At 54.0% G+C, this 18213-nt stretch overlaps 1 protein-coding gene across 5 annotated transcripts in view; it reads right to left on the bottom strand.

Annotated features, from left to right (window-relative positions):
- SAMD4A (sterile alpha motif domain containing 4A) overlaps positions 1 to 18213 on the bottom strand; it is a 106707-nt gene continuing 88494 nt past the window's right edge. For 2 of the 5 annotated variants that reach the window (XM_069783107.1, XM_069783105.1), the window contains 9 exons: positions 18051 to 18160; positions 17306 to 17392; positions 14374 to 14668; positions 12850 to 12935; positions 10651 to 10769; positions 8053 to 8254; positions 7623 to 7749; positions 5866 to 5949; positions 1 to 3746 (listed from right to left, as the gene is read on the bottom strand). In XM_069783107.1, the coding sequence (XP_069639208.1) occupies positions 3718 to 3746; positions 5866 to 5949; positions 7623 to 7749; positions 8053 to 8254; positions 10651 to 10769; positions 12850 to 12935; positions 14374 to 14668; positions 17306 to 17392; positions 18051 to 18160 (1139 nt within the window). In that variant the 3' untranslated portion in view covers positions 1 to 3717. Of the gene's footprint in view, positions 3747 to 3834; positions 5950 to 7622; positions 7750 to 8052; positions 8255 to 10650; positions 10770 to 12849; positions 12936 to 14373; positions 14669 to 17305; positions 17393 to 18050; positions 18161 to 18213 lie in introns of those variants that run through there. The other 3 variants (XR_011324585.1, XM_069783106.1, XM_069783104.1) reach the window with 3 other exon arrangements.

Below are 18213 nucleotides of genomic sequence, written 5' to 3'. Positions count from 1 at the left end.
TGTTACAAAACCTTGTATTAATCATCTCCCTTCACTTTCAATATAACGTTGATATGAAATATAGCCATGATTCCTAGTTACATGGGAGGAAATGAGTAATAAATACATTGGAGCAAGTTGAAATCACGAGGGTGTTTCACTGGGAACAACATTTGAAAACTGTACACTTGCAAAGACCGGCATCTCCAAACATTAGTATTTCTTTATATCGGGAAGCTTTTACATGTAACAAACATGCTATTTCCATATATGACCAAAAAAAAAAAAAAATTTAAAAAATATGCATTGCTCGGCAACATTAACTAGGCAAAAATAGTTCTTTGTGCACTAACTTTGTACAGAAAAACCAGGACTAAAGGCATGCATGTACAATAAAAGGCTGCCCGGGAACGGCATGCAACAGAAGAGAGTTCAAAGCTTTTTAAAGTGAGCTTACAATATGCATAAATACATAAGGGTTATATATATATATTAATAAGGGAGGAAGTATTCTGTTTAACATTATTAACATTCCTGTTTTTTTTTTTTTTTCTTCCTATTCCTCCCAGAGGAATACACATTCACCTTTAAGTAAAGATAAAGGAATACAAAAAATAAAACTCACTTTGCAAACTCTGATGACTCGTATAAAATCAACTTTAGTGTTATCGTCGCTGTGTGCAAATTATAGACGTCTGCAGGACCCACTTTCCATCAGGCACATTCAGAAAGCCAAACCTGGGGCACGGCCGCACCCCGACATGGAGAAAGGTGACAACAGAAATAATTTCCCTAAGTGCTGACCAAACTCGAGCTTCGCTCCGCGCCGCTCGCGGGCGTAAAAAAATCACAGTTTTGGATTTTCCTGCTGGATGCTGGCTGGCCTTGACTGCCCCCCCCCCAAAAAAAAAAGATTTTTTTTTTTTTTTTTTAATGAGCTGAGCAAGCAAAGGCAAAACCCAGCTCAAGTCCAGCCGAGCTCAGGGCTTGTCCCTGGGGAGGGGGAAGACACCTCGAAAGAAAAGGTTGATTTTTGTGGTTTTTTTAAATTTTTTTTTTCCTTTTTCCCTGGGTGTCGCAGCCGTGGGGAGCATCCGCTGGACCCAAGGACACTTGGGCGCTGAGCTGGCCGGCCTCCCCCGCTGCAGCCGGGGACGGCTCAGGGGAACAGCACCAGTAAAAGGTCCCCGGTGGGTGCTGGGGCAAGGCGGGGGGGCCAAGGGCTGTTTCTGGGAGAGCAGGGAAAAGGGAGGATGAGATGCCCACCCGACGCCGAGGGTCCCTGCCGCGGCGACGTCGCCCTCGCCACGGCGCGCGCGTGGTACAAAACAGTTGCACGTGGGGTGAACGGGTGAATACAAAAAAGAAAGGCACTGCCGCTTTATTACTAAAGATTTGACTTCACAGCCTCACTCATGCAACTGTTTGTTTTTTTTTTTTCTTTTTTCTTTTTATAAATAATTTTTATTTTCTTTTAGGATTCGAGCTTTTTTTTTTTTTTTTTTTTTTTTGTCTGTTTGTTTTTTTTTTTAAACTTCTTTCACTGGAGCTCTGCTGCCTGCACTCAGCACAGGCACCCCAGAGCCAGGCAGGACTTCCCGAACGCAACTGAAGCCACTTGTTTTTTGTTTTTTTACTTAAAAAAAAAAAACAAAACAAACAAGAAACAGCAAACACAACTAAGTCGTTATTAACCTATACACTGTCAATGGAAAATAAGCCTTTTTTTTTTTTTTTTTAACAAAAGGAAAAAACAATTGAATTATTTGGTGGTTGTTAATAACAGACATTATGATGGTTACCAGCCATAGCAAGTTAATAGGTAATATATCCAAAATAATATCTCTTAACAATCAGATAACCTCTGTTTCTATAGTCAGCGAAGGAATAAATAGAATTTCAGCTCCGTAAATACATCTGAGCCTTCTCTGGGGAAGGCTCCTGTTACGGCGGTTGTGTTCACACCTCAGTTTCGTACAACCTGGGGGTGCTTGGGGGGGGGTGACCCAGGTCCCCAGCCCCCCCCAGCCCCCCGCTTTGCCTTCACCTCCTCGCACCTCTTCCCAACCTCCCTCGCTTTCGGGTTTTCCCTTCTCCGCTCCCCCCCCACCCTGCACACCCTCCCCCCAAAATCTCATGCCTGCCGGGAAGCAGGACACCAAGGAACAGCAAACGTAAAACATTGCATATGGCACTTTTTTTTGGTTGGTTGGTTGTTTTTTGTTTTTTTTTTAAGAAAAACAACTTAAAAATGCTGCATGGCAAATGGATTCACACATCTCCCATCCCTGCCGCCCCCAGCCCTGCTCCGGCCAGTCCCGGCACACGCTGCTACCCATCGGTGCTCACGGCCGAGCCCATTTTTTGGGGAATATCGCCGCAACCTCCGTGGCTGCCGCTTCCACCCGCCACCTCCCTTCATTAATTAATTTTAAATTTATTCTTATTCCAGCAGAGCACTCGGAGCAGCATCAGGACCGGCGGGAGCGAAGCCGCCGCTCCGCCGAGCATCGCTGCGGGCACCGATGGTTTTTCTGGCCCCGACCTCGCTCTGAGCACAGGCTTGAGCAGCGCCGTGTGGGATTTATCTATTTAATGCCCTCGGACCAAATTTAGCTCCCCGTTATAAAAAGCGACACAGCAGCGGGGGGAGCGGGCAGCCGAGCCACTGCCATCATCCACGTCTCCTCTCCGGCACATGTATAATGCCAAGAAAATGGGGCTGTGAAGCTGCGTTTTGGTGCCCTTTGGTTTTTATTTGCCTAAATAAAACTGCACGCTCCCTCCCAAAAGCCTTCATCCCTCATCGGCCGCCCCGAGGCTGGAAAAGCCCGTTATCGCTGGGTTTTTGGCAGGCTGGGGGGGGGTAGATGTGTAAAGCCACAGATGCAACACCTTCCCGGTACCCGCACAGGCGAGGCAAGAGACACAGAAACTCACCCAGCATCCCTCCTCCGATCCCACTTTACCAACATCCCCCGGGACCCTCCGCCAGGCGAGATGCCCCCCGCCACGTCCCCGTACCCCGACCCACGCCGGGGGCACAGGGACAGGGGTCGGACCCCGGCGTCCGGCAGGCGCCCACCGACCCTCCGGCTCCGCTGCCCTGTGCACAACGCTGCCTCGAAACTGCGGATGCTCTCGGCTAAACTGAAAGGAAATTTTGGGTTTGGTTTTTATTTTTTTTTTTTGTTTTTTTTTTTTTAAATCTGGGCTTTCCAGGCCAGTCCGTGCCTGAACGCAGCGAAACTCAAGGGATGGGACCACCGGCCCCGAAGCCCCCGGCAGGACAAGCAAATCCTCCCCAAAGGGTTTTTGGTCACACACCCGCGTGATATTCACTATTCATTCGTATCCTCGTCCAGAAACAGGGTTTGCCCACGGTGCTCCGGTGAACCCTCCGTTGTCAGCACTCTCCTGCCACGTCCCCCCCCCGCCCCACCCTCCCCATGCTTTTTCATCGTTGTCGTCGACTTTTTGCCACTTTTTTTTTTTTCTTCTTTTCCCCCCCTAGCATGGATGTAATAAATGACAACACAAATTCCAAGTCTAATGATATGTTCACAAGGACAATCTACACATTCACAAAATTAAAACAGGAGAGAGAGAAAGAGAGAGGAGAGGAGAGAGAGGAGAAAGGATGCAAGCTATCGCTTGAGGCTCCCTGCAAGCCCCCGACCTCGCCGCTGGACCCGCAGCAGTTGTTCTCCCGGCCAGCGTCCCCGTCGCGACGCCCTTCTAAATCGTGGAGGTTCGGTCAACGCCATCTGCAAGCAGGAAAGTTGAGTTAGGAGCAACCCTGGGCGAGCAGCCGCTCACGTTGCATCGGTATCCCACCCCCCCCAGAGCTGAGGAAGGGGGGATGGACCCCCCCAAAGCATCCCCAACCCATGGCGAGGTGGAACCATGGGGGCACCCCCCCCCATCCCATCTCCTCAAGGGGGTACAGAAGGGTTTTGGGGTGTCAGCACTCTGCTGGTGCCTCCATCTGACCCCACGGCAGCCCCCCCGTCCCCCGGAATCGCTGTCCCAACATCGGTCCAGAGTTCTACCCCGTCCCCACGGCACCTTTCCCGGGAGCGGAGGGGGTTTCTGGGCAGCCCGGACTCGCCGCAAAGATGGGTGCGAGTCTGGGACCCCCCCAATACAGCGGGATAAGTTCAGGACCCCACTGCCCACGAGTGGGGGGGGCACGGGAACGGAGCCGGTCCTGGGCAGGGGGAGCAGCTAACCCAGCCCTGCAATACCTGCTCCCGCAGAGGATGCAAAATTTTCCTCCCTCTCAGGATCATGGCAGGGCAAAAAAAGAAACACCCCCCCCCCCCAGGGGTTGTTTTTATCTCCCCAGAGCGCCCATCCCCAGTGTCCCATGACAGCAGGGACGCATCCAGCTGCAGCCCCGAGCCCAGGAGTGAGGGGTCCACGGTCCATCCCGAAGCCGCAGAAAGGACCCTGCTGCCAGCAGCCCCCTCTCCTCCACCTCCCGGGCACCAGCAGCTCTTACGGGGCCAGGAATCAACACCCAACAGCATTTCCAACCCTCCTCTGGCCCCGACCACCCCACGTTCCCCCATCCCAAACCCCCGTCCCTGGGATGGAGAGCGGCGGAGGGGGGGGGGCTCCTGGGGTAGCCCCCGAACAGAGCGCTCCCTGTTATGCCACCCAAGGCATCACAGTTGCCTCCCTCCTTAAGACTAAAAACAAACAGGTTTGTTACGCCTTTTTTTTTTTTTTTGTTTTCTCCCCCGAAGGTTTATTTTTTTAAGAGCTATTTATAGCACGACCGGTTTCGAGAGGCTTGGGGTATGCGACCTGGAAAAAAATAACTCGGAGGAACAGTACCCTGCAGAGGAACGAGACAGCTAAGCCTCTCCTGGGCACACGCCGGAGAAACGCTTTGGGTGACAGAAGTGTCCTTGTTTTTCCCGGCCGAGGATGCTGCCGTGGCACTGCCAGGGCCCTGCTGCTTCTTACAGTCCTTGCTCTCGTGTCCCGGGCTGTTGCATCGCTGCGGGGAGCCCGGTGGTCCTCCTCCTCCTCTTCCTCCCCGAGCGTTCCTGTCCTCAGCCGTATATACGACACAGTCCAGGGATTGCCGGGGGACGAGACCCGAGCTGGTTATTCGGGAGGGTCTGGGCGATGCCGGCGGCCGTGCTCGTCCCATTGCCGGGGGTGAGGGGAGTCATCCTTCGTGCTTGGGGGGGGGGGTCCAGGCGCTGTTGGTGCCGGCGCTTTTTGCCGCAGCGGGCTCTCCATCACGCTGCCGCTGCCTTTTCCACCTTTCTTGTCTGTTTTTCTGCCTTGGTCCTCCTCCCTCCCCGTGCCCGTTATCCGCCCGCCCGGGCTGGCATCCGCAGCCGCCCCAGGCACGGGCAAGGAGCCGGCACAGCGCCCGGCACAGCACCCTGCAGCCCGCGGCAGGGTTTTAGCCCCGTGCTTTTGGGGCTGCCGCACCCCTCGGCCGAATGAGGGATGCCGGTGGCAGAAGGGTAAAATACTCCAAAGCCTGTGAACCATTCGAGCACGCCGGTGGCAAGGGCTTTATCGAGAACTAATAACAGACTAGCGAGCTAATACTAATTATTATTAGCAAGCTTACTAGCGGCTAACAAGCACAGACTTCACTAGCGCTGGGTGCGAGCCCCGCGTTCGGTTTTTACCCCCTGCCCCAGCTACCTCGCCGAGAGAAGCCGCCGTCCCCATCCGACCCCCCCCCCGGCTCCGGGAGCATCCCTGGGAGCATCTCGGCATCCAGCCCCGCCGCCATCCCGTCCCCTCACAGCCACAGCCTGTCCCAGCTTTTTGGGGCCGCGGGGCAGGTGCCGGGGGGTTCGGCGGAGGCAGTGTGGATGTGCTGGAAAAGCCCGAGGAGGAGGGAGTGCTCACCGCTGAGCGCGTGCTCCGTCATGCTCAGGCACAGGGACTCCAGCCTGTTGTTGATGTCAGGTTCAGTCACCGGCACCTGGAACTCTGCAGGGAGAAAGGGACAGGAGATCTTGGTCAAGGGGATCCGGCAGGGACCCCGCTTGCCCGTCCCTGTAACCCCCCCCGCCTGCTCTGCTGCTGCCGGCGTGGGAGCACGTGGGGTAGGAAACCACCCAAAAAATGGCCCGGGGGGGTCTGACCGCACGGCCGGACTCTGGCAACGCTTCGCTTCCCTGTGCAATCGCCTCTGGTGAGAGATATTTGCAAAAATAGTCATTGCTCCCCTGTTTCTTATCGGGAAGGGGTAAATCTGGGGAGACTCGGTGGCATTGCAGAAGAGGGTAGATGGAAATGAGGGGTTCAGGCGCTGGTTGGAGATGCTGGGGAGGGGGGAGCAGGACCTGGGAGGGGGCAGCCCCAGGCTTTCCCCTCGCTCAGGCCCTGCAAAAATCCTCGATACACGGAAAATGTTCAAGCAGGGCTGGGAGCTGCCCGTGCAGGCAGGGTTAGCGCTCGGACGTGGGATGGCAGCACAGACCGGCAGAGCCGCCATCCATCCGGCTTTTCCATGGCCGGCTCGGCCACGGCTCAGTCACCCACGCCACGTCCCCGGTGGGGTGAGCACAAAAAAAGGGAGCTGGAATGCAGTTTGGTGTGCTGCAACACCCCGGCCTGATCCCTACAGCACCGAAATGCCCTCCCCTCTGCAGCAAAAAGAGCTTCACAAATACAGCTTTTGCTCCCGACGGCCAGCATCTCCGGCTTGCCGCCGGCTTGTAGGAACGTGGGACGAGGTCCAGGAGGGTTGAGGTCCCCGCAGCCTGATGAAAAGTATTTCAGGAGCCCAGCCCCGCGTTATTGCTTATTTTCCTCGTGACTCGGTCCGCATCTTTGGCTCTCTAATCCTCCTACGCCCTCATTCACCGCAGGCTAACACGCAAAGAGAAACCTATTTATTCTCCTGCAGAAATGTGCCCTTGTCTTCGTGTTTAATCAATACCCGAGAACAGACGCTGCTTTTGCTGTACAGGACATTTGCCGCTTAAATTATGCAGTTAAAACACCGCAGGCGTGTGACGTGAGGGGAGCTGCCAAGCTGAAACCACGGCAGAAGCTTACGGATGAGGTTGAGTATACTGGGGGGGGCGTAACTCCCTGTCCTGCGGTATAAATTGTTATGGTAAGTGTGTTGGTAAGAAAAGGCAGGCTTAAAGGCTAATGGATACACAGAGAGAAACGCATGCATGTCCCTAATGGGAAAGATGCTCCACGTTCAGGCTCCAAGTTCAGCAGGGACCCCCCCGAATCAGAGTTTGCTCCTATATACGGGGGCGTTTTTTTGCGGTGTTTGGGCAGGAAGCACCAACATGGCACCGTTTCCCTTCACATACATTGAGAAAAGAATTTCCCCCGACTGCACGAAGGCAGGTCCCTCCGCACCGCGTCTCCGGGTCCACGCACGAGCAAAAGTGACGGATGAGCTACCACCTTCCCTGCCTGAACGAAGACCCTCAGAAGTAAGCTAGGTAAGGCACCAGCATTATTATATACAGGGCCAAGATGTTATATATAGGGTCAAAATTCCTCCGGTGATGTCTCCGGTTCAATCAATCCCGTAAGCCGACTAGTGTCAAAGATACCCGGCTCGGCTCCTTTCAGAGCCTCCCCTCGTCTCGCTGAGCTGTGGGTAAGCGAAAAAACAAATGTCTGGTACCTACCTGGCTGCTGAAACATCAGCATGGTCTGCGGAGAGGTGTGGACCGGCAGCGAGCGCGTCCTTTGCACCGAGCTGTGGCTCCGGCTGGGCATACTGTTGCTGCCCCCGGGGTTGGCAAACCAGAGGTTCTGTGGGAAGCAAACCAAAAAGGGGTGCGGGATGTAAAACAGAGGCCTCTGTGCCATATATTTATAACGCCCTTGGGCTCATCCCTCCCCGCATCCCTCTCTCGCCGCCCCACGTGCTCTCGGTTTTGCCCCTCTCCCGCCGGTCCCTCTTCTGCATCCCGCTGCAGGGAGGGGAGCGCAACCCGAACGCCTGCAAATCCCTCTCGCTCGCTTGAAAAGGGGGATCCGGACGAGTTAAGAGGAGAAAAAGGAAAGGGAGTTTATGGGGAAGGGATGAAAAAGCTGGAGGTGACGTCGACCAACCTGTCTGCCTTGCTTGAGGATGGCGGGGCTGGCGGCAGGGCTGCGCTGGGGGGTGCCCAGCAGCCCACTGGGACCCAGCAGCCCCAGCCGGGCGGTGGGGAGGTTGCGGGAGGGGATCTGGAACTGGCGGGGGTTTCGCCGGCCCAGTCCTGCCCCTGCAGATCCGGCTGTCGGTAAGGAGTTCGACTGGCCAAAGCCTCGGCTGCGGAGAGAAAAATCGCCGCGGGTGAGAAATCGGTCCCTTGCAAGGGGACGGTGCTGCGGGGGGGCGAGCGGCTGGGTTGGTGTGCTCAGACCAACAGCCAAACGTCCCGAGGGTGCGTCGCGTTATCGTGAAGGGCCAGACCAATGCTCGTCCCCCCATACCCATCCCACGGCCACGGGTTCACCGTGACCTCTGCTCCTGCCCCGATGCTGCTGATCCTCCATCCTGCAAGTGCAGTGGGAAGGAGGAGGTTTGGGCATATCACAGCAGCATCTTTTCTTCTTCCCTCCTGCCAGTCACCTTCCCTCCCTCTCTTCTGCAGTTCTCAGATTCACTGTTTAAAAATTTTTTTGATTTTACTCCTGCAAAATGGGCCTGTTCTTAAATGCAAGCTAAAATAACACAGATAATTCCCTAGGCACTGGAGCTAGCGGCACCTGATTTCTTGGGTTTTGACTTAAACTCTTCATGCCTTTGAGCTGTAGAGGAGAGAGCTCTCGCGTGTGGATTCTCTACTGTCTGATAAAGGTTCAGCTCGTGCAGTTGGGTTTTCTTTACTGGGGATGCTTAAAGGGCTTGAAGTTCTCCCCTTCCAGGACGTTCATTTTTACAAACACGGTCCTCTCTGAGACTTCTCAAGCTCTGTAAAATTTGATTAAAATGACCTAACGAGTCCAAGATTTCCTAGGGAAGGGCTGAGCAAAAGGCACGTGCCCGTGGAGGTGGGCCTCTGCACCCGCTCCCGTCTCTGCACTGCAAACCCTCACCCAGCTCCCTGTGGTCAGACCAAAACCATCTGGACCCAAGACTCAGCCCAAACGTCCTGAGACACCGATCTCAGGACACAAAATCATCTTTACTCCTTGGAAGATTGGGTCGGACACACTGGCGTCCCTCCCCGTGTGGGTTTTTTGCATTTAAAATCAGAGGAATGACACCAAAATAATCAGGTAACCCACAGAAACACAGACAGCGTGGGTCTCCTCGCCGCGCAACGTTGGCTTGGTGTCTCTGCCCCATTAGCTGGGCAGTGGGACTGCAATGTCGTTATCGGGTTTAAGCACAGCCAAGGGTAGGAGCACGCTGCAAACCCACAGCTGCGGTTGCTTTGATGCTCCCTGTTCCCCCCCTTGCCCTTCTCCAGCACTTAATCACCCTCGCAGATGTTTCAGCTCACCTTCCTCCCAGCCCTCATCTCTCCTGCTTGTGCAGGCAGCTGCAAACATGCTTCAGACAACACGAGCACGCTGGGATCCCAAAACTGGATAAATTTACTAGGCAGAACTACGACGGGGTTTCTTTAAACCTCATCCAAAAACCACTCTTGCCATTAAATCCCCATGAGAAAAACAAGACTGGCCACGTGCTCCTTCCTCTCCCGCGGCTCCCCAGGAGCAGAACAAACGCAAAATGCAAAGAACTCATAAGCAGCAAGGAAAATTGGAGAGCATCCTGGGCAGCTCTGGGAAAGGGACTGGGATCATTTCAAGCCGGCAGCTTTAGCTTGTGCTTGGGGTCAGCCTGGATGTGCAGCTAAACCGCTGCGCTGGTGACCCAAATGGGTCCAGCAAAACCCTTTGCTCTTGTCTATTCTGCTTCTGATCCTGCCATGAACACTGAAATTGCTTGTTTTTGCATTCCAAAATATTTCATTTAATTCCACTGGGGAACACTCCAGTTCTGCGCTCGTTCCTTCTGACCTCACATCCCGGCTGTCCCAATGCTCCCAGTTATCTCCAAACCCCTTTCTTTTTCAGAAAAAAGAACTTCCACAAGACTTCAATAATATAGACTTAGCAAAATGGAACAAAAGGCTGATGCTGTTGTTAAAACGGATCTAAAAATACCTGTTCTTGCCATAACCCCAATGCTTTCTGGGATCACCCAAAATCCAGCGTCACCGTGGAAGTGAGCAAACACGGTGTTTGCAACGTGTCCCCACCCAGGCTTTCTGACCGCAGCCCCCCAGCTCTGCACCCTCTGCTGGCTTCAAGCTTTTTTTTTTTTTTGCCAGTTGACGGCTTTTTGGTGAAATTCCAGCGCTGATGTAATTAGCAAAGGGCAACAGGCAGGGGACAAAGCTGGCCACCCAGTGCCGGGGATACGCCGTACAGCTGGGAAGCTCCGGGTTCAGAGCCAGAGGGACACGGTGGGAATCGGTGGGGTACGTGCCAACCACACACTCAAGCAAACTTACTGCTGCTTTCCCTTCCCAGCCGATGCCTGGGGTTTTATTGCCGAAGCTTTTCCAACCCTTCTCCCTCCCAAAATGAGGCTCTGAACCTGGCAGGATCCATCCCTCCCTATTGGGAGACACCGGTCCCACTTGAGACGCCCTTGTCGGCCCCTCCGGCTGCTGCATCCCATCCATCCCTCCCCAAAACCCAGCGTACCTCCTCTGCTGCCGATAGCCTGACAGCTCCAGGAGGGATTTCCGAGGGAAAGACCGAAAGAGTTTCTGCACCTGCTGTTTCCATGACAGCAGCCGCTTCTTCTGGATCTCTGTAAACGCCTGGCCCCCCCCCCCAAAAAAAAAAAAAGAGAGAAAAATAGGAAACATATAAATATTTTTCTGGACAAAGCGAGCAAGGATGTGCATGTGGGTGTGTGTGTGAAGAAAAGCAGCCGGAGCAGGCGGTGGCGTGAGCTGAGCCCCATTGGCCAAGTCCAAAGGGAAACCCTGGTCTCTCTCAAGGATTTACTCATCTCAGGTGGAGCAAACGCTCCAGCAGTGTCCCCTGCACCCCGGAGTGATGGCCCCAAGGCTGCCAAAGCCCCCGGGCAGAGCAGGGCTCTAGAAAAATGCTGCCGGAGTGGGAAAAAAGCTGGGATTTGGAAAGCGGAGCTGCTGCGTGGCATCCTGCATCCTACCCTCCTCTCGGCTCTGTTGCTGGCACCGACAGCCTCCGTGGGAGGTCACCCGGGGTGAAGCCCCATCGCCCACCCGAGCTCGTGGTGAAGGTCACCCACGCAAGGGACGGATCTCCTCCCGAAACGCCCCAGACCTCCCGGCAGGCAGTGTGGGTTACGGGGACACCCACGTGCCCACCGCAGCTAACTTTAGACACCCAACGTCTCCGCGCCGGCGGCGGAGAGGAGCGGAGGTCTCCGGAGGACAATTTGGAGGCTAATTAGCGTCTGACTTGATCGCTCCGAACCGCCCTCGGGAGGAGATGCTCTCTCCCGGCGCTGATTACGCTGGAGCCGACGCAGACGGTGATCCTGGGACACAGCCTGGCACTGGTGGGGTGATGCTGCGTCACCACGTCCATCCCGGGCGCTCCTGGAAAACGAGCTCCTCTGCAGCAAAGTGTTTTCCTGGCTTTGCAGAGCCCCGGGCCTCTGCTCCCACCACCTTTGTTCCTTTCTTTGGCATCTCTCTTCCCACACCGATGCCCTGCTCGGCCATCCAGAAAGTCCAGGCACCTTTCCAGGCTCCCGATGCTCTCCAAGAGGGGAGCAAGTGGGAGCACAACACGCTCTCCCCTCCAGCTATTTTCCACTGCCCGTGTCTGTGTAAAGCACCAAGAAGACCATACCCACGGCTCTGAACCTGTTTTGCAGCAAACCCGAACAGCGGGTGCCACCATCCCGTGTTGCACGGGGCCAAACGTCGGCTGAGACGGCAAGCGCTGCCAGCAAAATGCACTGAAACCCCCACCGTGATCGACAGAGGTGTCCGGGAGCACAGTTCACAAAATATGATGAAGCGCTTGCATTTTGCCCGGTATCCAACTATTTCACCCCGATTCAAGATGCCCCGTGCTCGGCCCTGCAGAAATGCACGGATCAAGCCTTTGCACAAATGTGGCTCGGGCACCGGCTTCAGCTGCAGAGCAAGGGGCTGCAAATCGCCTCTCTCCTCGTCCATGCAGTGTGCAGCACATTTTGGGGTTTGCAGCCACTAGCCCTCTCCAGAGGAGACTCTTCCATGCTTTGACAGGGTTATTTTTTTCGAAACAAAGAACGGAGAAAGCCTGCAGCTCCTACAAGAGGGCGTCCCACCTCCCCCCGACCCCTGCCATATGGGCAGGCGATGAGGAGCAGCTTGTTCTGCCAGGTGAAGCCAGCATGGGTATGAAATGCTGCAGGACACCGGAGCCATCGGCCATCCTTCCCTGCCACCGGGCAGGAGCGTGCTGGAGCCCTGCGGCACGACCTCGGCCATCCCGAGCCATCCCGCGGCAAAGGCGGATCTGCCGGGAGCAGAAACAGATGCCCCCGTTGCAAAATCCCAGGACCGCGTGTGCTGCAAAACAGGAGGCGGCAACGCCAAGGGATCGCCGGGTCTGTCTGATAGAAACCGCCTGGGATTCTTTTTTCTTTCATCCAGCTGCTGATCGGACTGTCAAGAGCCAGATGAATTTCCCAGCTCCAGGTCTTGGCAATTAAGCGAGCGTGGGGTGGGGAGGCAACGTTTCCATGCACCACGTTGGAGCTACCGCCCGCTCCAGCCCTGTTCTGTCAGAATTACTATTAATACCCCCCAAAAATATTTGTGTTAGAAACCAAAAGGTTTACATAAACAGACACTTTGGAAACAGTTTCTAAGTGATGAGAACAACAGTTTTAGATGATCCGTCACGACTCACCTCATGGATTAGACATTTGTCTATGAGCTGTAAATAGGAACTTATATTCTCTTCGTCAGGTCGGGAAACTAAAAGTTGTGTGCATACTGGAAAAAAAAAGAGAAGAGAAATGGGCATGGGGACACTGAGCTGGGGTCCAGGGGGGTCCAACGAACGCCTTGGACATCCCGTTTCCCTTGTCCACAGGCAGGTCTTCTCATCAGTGAGAAAAAACTCCCTTCCCCAGTTCCTGCCGTGCCATCCTATATTTAGGACCAGATTTTGTTCTCCGTTACGATGGTGTAAATCCAGAGTAACACCAGTGGCGTCACCAAAATTAGACCTGAGCAAATGAGGGGCACAGGATTATTCCCTATTCCTAGGCAAGAGCCGGCGCTGGGAGAGCTCCTGCTCCTACAGCCAAAATCTGCTCCCGCTGCGAACGGATTCCCACCTTTCCCGATGGATTTTGACCTCTTTGGGAATTAACGCCATAAAAGCAAGTGGAAATGAGTTCACAGAGAAGCGAGTCTCTCCCGTCGCAGCCCCCGGGCAGGGATGCCTTGCAGTCCAGAAGGACACCTCGTCCTGCAAGGCTTGTGCCATACATACAGCTTCGTGCGTGACGGAGGCATTTGTCACGGGCTGAATTCATCAGTGGGTTTAAAATGGGGCCAGAAACCCACGTTTGTGCATGCAGTCCATTAGCTGGTGAGACATTTTGCAGCAAGTTTTTATATAAAAAACACCTCATCTATTTTTTTGCAAAAAAGGTCTGAAATAGGGACAGGGCTGATATTTCTTTGTGGCATCCCAAGGAGTTTCTTTCTGTTCCTGGTCTCCTGTGTGAGCCTGCGGACCAGACTCCCCTCCCCTCTTCCCCAGGGAGATCTCCCTCCACGCAGCCAGCACCAACACCTCAGATCCCATCGAGGGGAGTTGGGACACATCCAAGCTCATACAAATTTGCTAAAAAAGAGCCCTGTATATGGCACAGGGTGTCGGTCCCTACCTCACATTGCTCCTGTGCACCTCCCGGTGTGTTAATCCTGACGCAAAGCTGTGCACCCCACACCAGCCATGGAAAGGCACCCAAATATTTTGGGTGTCCTCTATTTAAATCAGGACTTAAGAGGTTTGGACCCAGCTGATCTGCACTCAGGACAGCTCACGCTAAGCCCATGCACCAGTGCTACCCCCACACAAGCAGAGAAAGCCTAAGGGATGCTGCTGAAAACACCCCCGGACCGGTGGGATGCCCCCAGGGCTCTGAATGGGAAGGGAGAGGATGCTATCCACTTCTGACCTGGGGCAGGCAGCTGGTCCCATCGCTGCCCCTTCCAAAAATCACTGCCCACCTCCCCACCCACGCTCTTACCTCTTACCATGGCACGACGGGACCTCAAAAAAATCATCCCCCCTCCCAGGACCGCGGCTTGCAGGGGCTCGGGAAAAAAGGCTGCCGCCAGCACCGTCACCGCACGCAGCCTGCCCCGAAGCAGCTCTCCCTAGCGAGGACGTCAATAAGAAGTGACAGCCGCTCACCTTTCCCCATCACTCTGGTGAACTGCCCTGGCAGGTCGCCTTCAGGTAAAGGGGCCCCCCCCGACTCGCCCTCGCATCCCGCCAACTGATGCTGCTGCATCCCCCCCGCGGCAGAGTCCTTGCAGTCAGAGCCTTGGCTGTCTGAGCCGATCAGGGAGGAGGGGTGATGCGAATCCACGTCCCGGCTGTGCTCCTCCGTGCTCGAGTTTTGGGAAGAGTAGGCTTTGATGGGGGTGAGGATCATTTGGTGTAGTTCCTGCAGCGGGACACGCAAGTTGCCACCTTCCAGGATGTCCTGAGGATTCAAGTGGAGAGAAGAGGGGATGACAGGACATCAGCTACGAACCAGATCCCTACCGTTACCCCCCAGCAAAGCTGACAGGCTCACTCCTGCTCCAGGACCTTGCCGCAGTCCATAGTCAACAGCCGCGTTTCATTCACCCCGTCTTTTGCTTAGACCAGGGGAGTGTGGAGCTGCTGCAAGGATTGTGTCTGATTATCCACGGATGCATTCAGACCTGAATCCCCAGAGATAAACGTGCCCTGTCAACCACTGGGACCCAAAACCAGTGACAATCCGGCTTCAGCCTTTCCAAATTTCCACCAGGAAGATGGCAACTCCGTGAGAGCGACTGAGCCTGTGAGATTTCAATGCCGGACCAGCGAGTATCTTGCTCCTTCCCCAGACAATCCCATGCTCACGACATTTCAGCTCTATTTAATTAGAACTGTATTTTTAAATGTGGGCTTGTCTCCAGTTTCCAGCACTGCCTTCAAGCCTGGCTCTCTATTAATCCCAAAGAGCTTGCCGTAGCATCCTTATGCCCTGGGACCACCACAGGGTCCGGGACCACGCTGGGATGCAGGAGCCCACACTGGGATGGGCTGGGGGAGCGGACGCAGAGGGGAAAGGGAGGGTTTCAAGGGGAGCAGGGTGTGTTGTGGTCAGACACAGAAGGGGAGAACACGAGGCTGCAGGTGAACTTATATCCCCATAGCAAAAACATTCAGCTCGGAGATCCTGGGGGAGGTCCACGCCGGAGGGAGAGAATTTGGGTACACCCCCAGCCTTGCTCTCGGTTATAGTGTGGATCAAGAAACCCCTTTCTATGGTCAGATCCTCATCCCGCTGATGGGAAATAATTGCATTTTGTTTTTTAATGTAGCCTGGACCAGAAGAGCTCATTGCAGGCTCCTGCACGGTCTGGCTCGTGGGACGCTGCTTGGAAAGAGGCAGCTTTTGGAGCGAGTCCTGGCTGTGCCTAGGGAAGAGACACAAAGCGGGCACGCAGGCTGCGCGTGAGCCAGCTGACGTGGTTGCTCTCCCTAATTCCTGCTGCACCCCCCCAGCTCGCTCTTGGACGTCTCAGCCCCACTTCTCTTGAAGACCTGGTGTCAGTCTGCTGGGCACTATTTTTTGGGGAAAAAAATCCTGCTCTGCTAACTGGGGGAGAGGGGTGGAGCAGCTCTTTCCAAGAAAGCAGCAATCTTTAGCAGTGAGACACTGCCCAAAAAAATTAAGTCCCACACATGCTCTTGTTTAGCAAAAAGAAATTGGATGGGAAGCCTGGAAAACCAGAGACGTCTCCTCCCAAGTAAGGCAGCTCACAGGCAGCTCTGAGCCCCAGCAGTGGGACACGGTCACAGCCCAGCTCAAACCCACCCCAGGAGGGCTCAAAAGCAGTCCCTGCCACTTTTTGCCTGTATTTTACAGCGTGCGTGGCTGGTTGTGTCAGCTGAACTGGGCTTCAGCTCCCGCACCATGCCAGTCAATCAATACCATATTTCAAAACCCAGGCGGAAAAGCGGGGGAAGAGGCTGTGTAATCATCTGGAAAACACATCGCCAAAGCAAGCTCAATCCAGCGGGCTGTCTCTTGGATTTAATAGTTATTATCGATATACGGAGGTAAATATGGCTTTATTAGCTCCTGCCATACTCTGAGTACAAGCCCATATTATAAATAAATAGTGAAGCAGTGAGCTAACGAAAACACCAATAAACAGCAACACACCACACGAGTATTTAAAAGCCCCTAGTGGGAGGCTCTGCAACTTGCTGTTTGAAGATGGTGCAATTAAATATAATATAATATTGCGATAATAAATAGCGAGAGGTTGGGTGAGCTGCTCCCAGCAAGTCTGTGGTGCTGCTGCTTCTCCGACAGCCATTTCTGCAGAGATTAAGCTTTTATTGAAGTGACAAAGAAGTTTCTGTTTGTTCTCCTTGGAAATTTGAGATGTTGTTCAGGCACTGACGTGGGTGTCTGCCTTTTTATCTGAGGACAGGTTATCCATCTGATGCTCCAGAAAAGCACAGTGGCCCTCGACCTGACGGACACCGGGAAATCCCATCTCTTTTTGGGGACGGAGAGGTAGGGGCAGGGCTCGGGGGTCCACGCGCTGACCCCACGCACGGAAGGGTCTCACGAGAGGGACGGTGGCATCAAGAAGGCAGAGATAAGCAAGTGGGCGAGGGATAACCAGGGGTTAAAGGCTCTGCCCAGCTGGTTCTCCAGCGGCAGAGAGGACCACGACGGCTGTTGGGGCTAGAGCTGGTCCTGTACCACAGTTCAGCAGATGGGCGACCACCTTCCGTCGGTGTCGCTGGGATGGTGCCCCCCATCATTCAAAGCCTAGGTGTTTCTGAGCACCCTGGAGCTGGCCAGGGCTTGTACCAGTCCTGCAGGGCATATCCATCCCAGCTGCCTGAGTGGAGATGGATTAGGACTCATTCTGCAAAATATAGCCCCAAATAAAACCTTGCATCTGGTACAGAAATGTTTGAGACATCATTCAGAGGCGGCCAAGCCAACAATAGATTTCTCTGCAAAGGATCCCAACTATATGTGTAACTGAAGAGTGCTTCACCCCAAAATTAATTCCTCGCTTCTTGAAAAACAAGTAATACAAAAGCGGTTGTGATTACTTACTCTTTCTAAAGATTTGAGCAGGTTTTGTCTTTCTTTTAGCTTTTGGATACTGATGACTATTTTGTGTCTTGCGCCTTTGGTAACGTTCTGCAAAAACAGCACAAAACCTGACATTAACATTTCCACAGGACAGCCAGGTCAACCCAAATCCTTCCTCCCCTAAATGAAAAGGGCTGCTATAAATTAATCAAATTTCTGAGTCCATGCAGGGATTAGCGGGGGACATCATAGAAAATCACTTAGAGACTTGCTGAATATAGAGATTTCTAGCTAGTCTGCCCTTCCCTGGTACATCTCACACAGTGAAAGCAAAGGTGCTGACCGGCTTTCTTCATCCTGAGGATAATGCCGAGCTAAATCTCAAAGCAGGAACATTTTCAAAGGTTAACAAGGCACTTGGCCACCAAAGCTCCACTGACCTTAAAGGAGTTGGGTAGGGCAGACTGCGTCCCTGAAACTCCAGAACTTAATCCCAACTGGAAAAAAACCCAAGCGCAGCTCCCAGTGATGGGACTTTCATGCTGGGACTCCAGTAAGAAATCTGGGACAAGGCCTTTTTCAGGTACAATGTGGTTTTTTTTCACTCCCCAAGACCCAATTTTCCTTTCTCTGTCTGCTTCCCAACCACCTGCAGGCAAAACGCCTTCCACATGAAGACACGAAAAGGCGTCAGAGGCATCTCATCGACCGACTGCCCAAGCGTCGGGACCGTGGCTGGTTGCTTTACGACCGACGTGGGACGTACTTGTGCCTCGAGCTGGCATTCGGTGAGGGCCATCATCTCCTCGTACGTCATCTGCGAGAAGAGAGCGGCGTACTTGTGCAGCCGGAGGCTCTTCAGCCAGGCTGGGACATCTGCAGCACAAAGGTAAGGAGATAAGAGCTCCCGTTGAGTTCACGACACCGCT

This window comes from Haliaeetus albicilla, chromosome 5 (genome assembly GCF_947461875.1).
Source record: "Haliaeetus albicilla chromosome 5, bHalAlb1.1, whole genome shotgun sequence".
Classification (NCBI taxonomy): Eukaryota; Metazoa; Chordata; class Aves; order Accipitriformes; family Accipitridae; genus Haliaeetus; species Haliaeetus albicilla.
Note: the sequence above shows the minus strand (reverse complement) of the source record. Positions and strands in the feature narration are given on the sequence as shown.